Genomic DNA, 8,597 nt, shown 5'->3' on the forward strand with positions numbered 1-8,597 from the left:
TTAAATATCTTCTAAATTTCGAAAAAAATCTGAACTTTTTCCTAATTTTTTAAATTTCAAAAAAAATCTATTTTTCCAGAATTTTTTTAAAAAAATTATTATTATTTTAAAATTTTCCAGATTTTTGTTTTCATTTTTATTAATTTTTTTCCGAATTTTTTCATAATTTTCAATTTTTATTTATTTTTTCTGAATTTAAATTATTATTTTTAAAAATTTCCCAGATTTTTTTTTTCATTTTTATTAATTTTTCCAATTTTTAAAAAAAATTTCGGAATTTTTTTATTTTTTCTGAATTATTTTCGTTTTTTAGATTAAAAAAATGACAAATGCCACGTGTCCCTATAAAAAAAATAAAAAATAAAATTAATTATACAGTCAGCGTGCCACGTCAGCATAATAGGTGACTCAGCGCGCCACGTCATGCCACGTCATCTGCTGGGGGTGTCTCAAATGTGCTCAGGGGGGTTTTCGACGGAATCTTTAAATTACAGGGTTGGAATCGAAAGAATCTTTTTTACAGGGGGGAAAACCGGAACTCGCCTATATTACAGGAGGGTAAAAACGTATTAACCCTATTTTTTAAAAGTCAATGCCTTCATGATATTACATCATACATCTTATAGTCATTATTATAAGAAGAAGAAAAAACAATTTTTTTTAGTTTTATAAAAGAAGTGATGAATCTTATAAATATTATTGATTAAGTACATCAGTTATTCAATAACTATTAATTTTTTTTTATTTATAATAATGATCAAAGAATGTTTAAAAATATCTATAAACCATATCTTTTTCTTTTATTTTTAAAACAATGTATTAATAATTTCATTTTATCTAAGTTACTTTATAAAATGAGTAGTTAATATATAGTTATGTCAAACATGATGGATGTATGTACGTGAGCTTAGCTCACTTGGTATGGACAATACATAAAATATATATATAAGGTCCGATGTTAAAACCCGGCCACAAAAAAAACATGATGGATGTAAGTCAAGTAATTGTTGATTTTTAAACCCAAAAAGGAGCAATTTTTCCAAACACGTGTTTTTTTAATAAAATAAAAAATATATTTTTTGTAATCGATTTGTTTAAAAAAAGAAAGGAAATAGGAGTTCCGGGACAAATTTTGTATTGACAATTTGACATCATCTCAGAAATAAAACCTATTCTTTCCATTTCCTGTCCAATCTCCTTTCTAACCATTTATTGATACTCCATATAAGTTGTTCATTCATCACTTCATAGTTCACACCACACACTAGCTAGTAGCAACTCATAACACCCTCTCTTCCCTCCTTTTTTCTCCATTTCTTTCTCTCTATTCCCCTTCACCATGAATCAATAGCTATCTATATTATGGCGTATCACAACCAAGACAACCCACTCCACCATTTCACAGAACAACAACAACAACAACCAACCTCCGATCCTCACCACTCTTTCCAAACTGCACCTAACTGGCTCAACAACGCCCTTCTTCGCAACCTCGACACCAACGTCAACGCCACCGCCACAACCAACAACAACAGTACCAACTTCCTCAACCTCGACACCGCCGGTTCCCAATCCTCCGGTCAATGGCTCTCCCGTCCTGTCCTCCATCGAAACCACAGCGAAGTCATCGACGACGTTACCGGCGCTGGTATGAAGGCCGAGGAAAGCGGTGAGGCAACAGCGGAGGGAGTGATGAACTGGCAGAAAGCGAAACACAAAGGTGAAATAATGGCGCACCCGTTGTATGAACAGCTTCTATCAGCACACGTGTCGTGTTTGAGAATCGCCACGCCGGTTGACCAGTTGCCCAGGATCGACGCTCAGCTGGCAGAGTCACAGAATGTTGTTGCCAAGTACTCTGCGTTAGGACAACAGGGCATGCTTGATAACGATGATAATAAACAACTCGACCACTTCATGGTATTTTACCTTTCTCAATAATATTTACAAAAAATTGTGATTTTTTTTGTTTTATTTTATTTTTAAAAGCTTTGCGTGTCAATTAATGGATGGAAATGGATTTGGAAAATTTTCTCTCTCTCTGGACTCTGGGTGGTATTGACATGCTTTCTCTTTCTATGCAAAACTTAAATTTTAACTCGGCTTTGAATGAATCTAGTGTCCTTTTTTGCAAAAGTGAAATTGAAACATGCACGGTTGCTTCTTTTTTTTCTTCCTTTCCCTATTACTATGCATGAATGACTGAAAATAAGTCTAAAGTAGGATGATGATTACTTATTAATTAAAATAATTAAGGTAGCTAATGGTTCAATTTTGACCTTTTGAGCCTATCTTAACATGAACTTGACCTTTTGAGCTTATTTTAACATAAATTTGACCTTTTGAGCTTATTTTAACCGGCATGTTTATGTAGGGAGTTTGTCTTTTATTTGATTTCTACTTTCTTCTTCTTTTAATTACAATATTTTTTTGTATGGTGGCATCTTTTTAGTTTTGATTCTTGTTATAGTAATTTTCTGCAATAATATTTTGGCGGTCCATGCGAGCTTCTATACATAAATCCTTGCCAATGGAGTGTAATTATGTTTTATTTTTTATTTTTTTGTCGTGGAATATGATTCCAGTTACTGTAGACACAAATTTTGGTCAGTGCTAGAATTTATTTTCTGTTGTATGGTTACGGTTTTGAAATTTTCCTCGTTGATGTCGCAGTCGCATTATGTTTTGTTGCTTTGTTCGTTCAAAGAACAGCTCCAACAACATGTCCGAGTCCATGCAATGGAAGCAGTAATGGCTTGTTGGGAGATCGAACAGTCCTTACAAAGTCTAACAGGTACAGTAATATAATATATTCTTTGTCTGTTGATTGTTACATCTTAACTTAATAAATAAAAGTTATGCATGATAAAATAGAAATGTAATTTTTCCAAATTTTTGTTGCTTATTCCTAAAGATAAATTACACGAATGAAGTTTTTATAGGAAAAAATAGGAGTAATATGTGCTGCTGCCGCAGTATGTTTTCGGTTCAGTATAGGCCATAGGGTCTCATATTGGGATAGTTATTTATACTTTTCTCAATATAGGAATTATACGGGGTAACTTGTAACCTCCTTTTCAAATTTTCTTACAAGCTCAATATTCAATGTTCAGCGTAGCAATAAATGATAATTAAGATCTTAATGGTTGATAGTCAAAGAGGAACATGACTACAGGAATTAAAAGTTTCTTCCTTGTCCTGTACATATGAATTATTTGGGTTAGGGAAACTTCAAATCATCTTTGTTAACTTTATTAACATTCAAATATCAATCCTATACCAAATACGTCATGAATAATTTATAATGATATAATGGTCAAAATTTCTGTTTTCTAAATTTATTGAAATGAAGAATGAAGACTTTAGTAAAATAAATAAATAAAAATGTATTGAAGCTGTTATAGCTATACTGTATGGCCCAGTTGTCCTTGTTTTTTTGACAGAATTGTCCTTGCTCGTAGCATGTTATTATGCCAAACTATTATCCACCAAGAAAGATTAGCTAACTTGTTGTTCATACTAAACAGCAAAAGCATACATCACTTTTTCCAATTGGATATTAATCAATATGCAAAGTTCAGTGTAACAAGAAATAGTAGTAATAATCAAGCCCTTAATGGTTGATAGTCAAAGGAGGAACATGGCTACAGGAATTAAAAGTTCCTTCCTTGTCCCATATGAATTGTTTGGACTTTGGGTTAGGGAAACTTCAAATCTTTGTTAACTTTAATTAACATTAAAACATTGACCTTAAACCACATAATGAATAATTTATTAGTAAGATAGAATGGTCATAATTTCTGTGTTCTAAATGTATTGAAAACATCATAGTTATACTGAATGGCCCAGTTGTCCTTGCTTTTTTTTGACAGAATTGTCCTTACTTTTTAGCATGTTATTTTGCCAAACTACCATGTACTTTGAATATAGATACTTTTGTTAGATTAGCTAACTTGTTGCGCATAATAAACAGCAAAAGCACACAGCACTTTTTCCCATTAGATATGAGTACTAATTAAAGTGATGTTTATCTCCACATGTGTAACAGGAGTTTCACCAGGGGAAGGTACAGGAGCAACAATGTCTGAAGATGAAGATGAGCAAGTAGACAGTGATGTTAATCTGTTTAATGGAGGTTTGGATGGTTCAGATAATAGTATGGGAGGATTTGGTCCTCTTGTTCTAACAGAGAATGAGAGGTCCCTCATGGAACGTGTAAGACATGAATTAAAGCATGAGTTGAAACAGGTACGGTCCTCATGGATTACATTAAATGTTGAATAGGAAAGGTAGTAAATTAACTACAGATTTTAATATACTACTCTTCATTACCATCATTTCAAGTTTCAACACATTTTTCACTGTCTAGTGAAACTCATATATGATTCACTTTCACATGATTTAATGTAAGCTAATAGTAATATAAATTAAGTATATTCCGAAACGTGTATTAGAGAATGGGTTGCTCTTATTTTTGTAGGGTTATAAAGAGAAAATTGTGGACATAAGAGAGGAAATTTTACGCAAGAGACGAGCTGGAAAACTTCCTGGTGACACAACCTCAGTACTTAAAGATTGGTGGCAATCACATTCAAAGTGGCCTTATCCTACTGTAAGAACTCTATATTGACTTTTACTAAAAAAATTATGAAATCCTTTTTCAGATTCAAAACATACTTGGTCATTTTAGTTTGCTAAACATTGATATTTTTTCGAACAATTTTGAATGAATTTAATGAATAGCAACATAGATGCCCTTGCTTGTCTATGATCAAGCATAGTGCACGTCATGTTTGAATAAACGACTTAATTGTGTGTTTATAGTATACATTTTTATTATATATAAGTACAATTATATGTTTTCATCTAAGTGATAAGTTGTTTTCATAAGCTATCTTAGATATCTTACGGAAATAAGTTGAAAAAAACATTTTATAGATCCAATCAGGTTCTCAAATATTTATGACAGCAGATAAACTCAAATAAAACCATTCAAAATAGTTCACATGTTAGCGCGTACTTGTTGTCTCACAAGTCATAACCCACTAATCATTATTATTTTTAGTTCATCTTTGATATGTGTTTGTGCCTTTCAGGAAGAGGATAAGGCAAGGTTGGTGCAAGAAACCGGGTTGCAATTGAAACAGATCAATAACTGGTTTATCAATCAAAGGAAGAGGAACTGGCACAGCAATCCTTCAACTTCTAATGCGTTGAAGAGCAAGCGCAAGAGGTATTTCTATATTAAAAAAATAGTCCTTTTCATAATCTTAAATTTGCATGAACTCTGCACCGATCTTGAATTAGAAATAAGTAATGCAGGTGATAAAAGTGACGGTCGTTACATGTAAAAATGGAAGCAAGCTCGAGAACCAAACCCTTATATCATGGTGGCAGCAGATCCAACAAAGTAAATGATAGGTGAAAAAAGAATTACATTTTGCTTCTGATCAAAGAACAGAGTTAAAACTGAGACGAGGAAGCTTGAAGGCCTGCAGCTGCAGCTGCAGCACCTAGGATGCAACAAAAAGTTTATATACATCTTTTATCTGTGAAAATAAGATGTTTCTTAAAGTAGTTCTTTAATATTTTTTTCAGTCCCAATATTTAACACATTAACGTCTTTTTCCTTTCAAAAAAATAAAAATAAAAATAAAATTGGTAGAGGTAGATTTATGAGAAAATTGTGTAACAATATTTTGTCTACACCAGAGTGTTTGAGATTGAGAATTTTATAAGGTCAAATCTATATTTTAATATATTATTTGTTAGCTTTTTCTTTAAAACAATTGAAAGAACTGTACCAAAAAAAATAGTAATTGAAAGAATAATATGATAGAAATCATATACATTTAATCACACTTAATAATATGCTGCGCCATATATTATATTTATATATCACGCTAAATTGGTTTTAAAAATGTTCATATTTTCATTAATTTAGAAAAGAAAAGTAATTTCTCCAGTCCCTTCAAAATTCTCCATCCAAAACATATTTTTTATGGATAAAATAGTCAGAACAAGTGAACTAACAAGTCCTTGTAGGAATGGGAATAACAAAATACGGAATGAATTTTAAAGATTTATATTGTACCTGAAAATCAACAAAACCAAATCACCTGAATGTGATAATTTTTTATAAGTTAAAAATCCATTAAAGAAATATCTATTACTTTACGAGATTTGCAGTACGAAAGAAGTTTCTCATATTCTAAATCAAAATTAAAGGCATGTCCTTCCTTTTTCTAGCAAAATAAAGTTAGGTAAAAAATAAAAAAGGTCAATATTCAACGCTATTCTAGTAAAATATCCAAGTTTTTTTTTTTGCTAACAGTGACTTCATGTTAGACCATTTACAATGGTCACCAACATTAAACACCCTTCAACACCCACTTTTTAAATTCCCAACACTCCACATCATCTTCTCTCTCTTAATTCAACACTCATTCAACTTTAACCTCTCCAATGATTTTTTTCATTCAACACTCTACCCCACCACCTTTTATTTCTTATTCTTATTTAAATTTATATTTTTGTTTTTATAATTACATAAAATTACAATTATCGATTATAATTAAATTAAAATAAAGAAACACTTAACATTTTTTTTTTGTAAAAACAAAATTTATTTAAATAATTTATTTTTATTTTCTTAACTTAAAATGCAATGCAATACAACAAACTAAACACGCAACACACAAATAGCTTAAAATGCAAGAAAGTTTGGAACAGAGGATGACTAGTTGAAATTTGGTGTAAAACCAAAATTAGGTATGTTTTGAGGTATGTTTTGAGGACGTTGGTTGAAAAATAGATTTGGATTTGGATGATTGTTGGGATTTTCGTAGTTAAATGGGAAATTAGAATAATTTTGGCTGTTGAAAGGGTTATTATTGGGATCCATTTCACAAAAAAGAAGATTAAAACTTCACTTAGTTTGCTAATAGAAAGATAATAATAAGATGAAGATAGTGAAAAACTTGGTTTTTTTTTCTGTGTCCAAATCAAATGAACCAAGTCTCTATTTATAGAGGAAAAAAAATCATGAATTTTGGTATTTTTTTTTTTAAAAATTATTTTTCACCGAAATAATTGATTTAAAAAATTAAAATCATAAAATCTGCGTGACCAATCAGAGCGTGACACGTCTGCAGGCTTATCCAAAAAACAATCCCTCTCTCTTCCGGTCTGCAGCTCACACACTGCTGTCTGCGCGTGTGCTGCACGCGCCTGTTCGGTCCAATTGCAAGGCGCCACGTGGCATCGGATGGCAGATTAATTGGTGTTGAACCGGTTCAACCTCTCTCTCATCCAGCAGCTCATTCAACACAGCTTCAACATGCCATTGGAGTGGTTTTTCTTGTTGAATCTTTGGTTCAACACTCTCATTGCACATAGTCTAAGGCTAGAAGAATTCCAACACCCATTACAACAGTGAAAAGAATTTTAGGCCTCTATCTAATATTTAAGATGAAGTCCATGGATCATAATCCTGCATTGAACATTATTGTTCCTTGCCATTTTCATGTTCAAAAGCAGTGTTATAATACCCTTGTATTATAGTTTTTTTCTTGGGAGATCAGTCACTTGTCCCTGAATAGGAAAGAAGTAGTCATTTTAGTCCCTAAATGCAAATAAATTGCAAAATAGTTTTTGAATGTAGACTTTGTTAGTTAATTTAGTCCCTGAATGCAGACTCCGTTAGTCAATTTAGTTTCTGAATGTAGACTCTCTTAGTTACTTTAGTCCCTGAAATTGACTAACAGAGTCTACATTCAAGGACTGTTTTGCAATTTCCTGTATTCAGGGACTAAAGTGATTACTTTTTTCCCATTCAAGGACTAAAGTGACTAATTCCCCTTTTTTCTTCTATCTATATTATGAGTCTGTTTGGTAAACCACAAAAAAGAGCTTTTAGCTCTTAGCTTATAGCTTATAAGCTCATTTGACAAAAAAAGCTCTGTTTGGTAACACTTTTTGACCATGAGCTTATAAGCTATTTTTCAGAAGCTATTCTAAGTAGCGTTTGAACTTATAGCTTATAGCTTCTCATTTTTTGTCTCATTTTTACCCTTATCAATTTAACAAAATCAATATTTACCCTTTGTAACAAATAACTATGTTGAAGAAAAACATGACACTTTTAATCCCAGATTTCACTTTAACTAAATATATATGCTCACGCTTTTATTTTTTTTACAAAATATATGCTCATGTTTACAAAAATAAAAACTACATTTTTCCTTAAAAAAAATATATGTTACGTTTACCTAAATAAATCATATTACGTTTTGTTTAATTTTGTTTTTAAGTTTAAAAACAAAATTTTGTTTGATTTTGGGTCAATACGATTAATTTTGTTTTAGAGGGTAACAATTATTTCTTTTTAAAGGTTTTGTTTAATTTTTTTTTATAAAGTCTAAAAACTAAAATAAAATCAATTTTAAATAAAACATTAACCAATTTATGAATTTAAAAATAACATATGAAAGACATATTAGATTAATATGTTTAAACTATGAAATTTTAAATATTTTAAATATCAATTGATACATATTTTATAATGCATTAAAAATACCCTTTTATGTCATTTTACG

General features: G+C 31.0%; 1 protein-coding gene across 3 annotated transcripts; it reads left to right on the forward strand.

The window, feature by feature from the left end:
• Positions 1-1,254: 1,254 nt before the first annotated feature.
• Positions 1,255-5,684, forward strand: LOC146942422 (homeobox protein knotted-1-like 3). 3 transcript variants are annotated; one of them, XM_085756391.1, is made up of 6 exons: positions 1,255-1,920; positions 2,674-2,794; positions 4,049-4,248; positions 4,481-4,612; positions 5,097-5,233; positions 5,308-5,684. In XM_085756391.1, the coding sequence occupies exons 1-6, from the start codon at positions 1,363-1,365 to the stop codon at positions 5,315-5,317; spliced, it is 1,158 nt and encodes a 385-aa protein (XP_085612517.1). In that variant the 5' UTR covers positions 1,255-1,362; the 3' UTR covers positions 5,318-5,684. The 3 variants fall into 3 exon arrangements, with proteins under 3 accessions (XP_085612517.1, XP_085612516.1, XP_085612518.1); XM_085756390.1 differs by having other exon boundaries at positions 5,315-5,684; XM_085756392.1 differs by having other exon boundaries at positions 5,323-5,684.
• The last annotated feature ends 2,913 nt before the right edge of the window (positions 5,685-8,597 follow it).

Source organism: Medicago sativa, chromosome 3, assembly GCF_051527215.1.
Source record: "Medicago sativa cultivar Bolivia chromosome 3, Bolivia_mono, whole genome shotgun sequence".
In the NCBI taxonomy this organism is placed as follows: domain Eukaryota; kingdom Viridiplantae; phylum Streptophyta; class Magnoliopsida; order Fabales; family Fabaceae; genus Medicago; species Medicago sativa.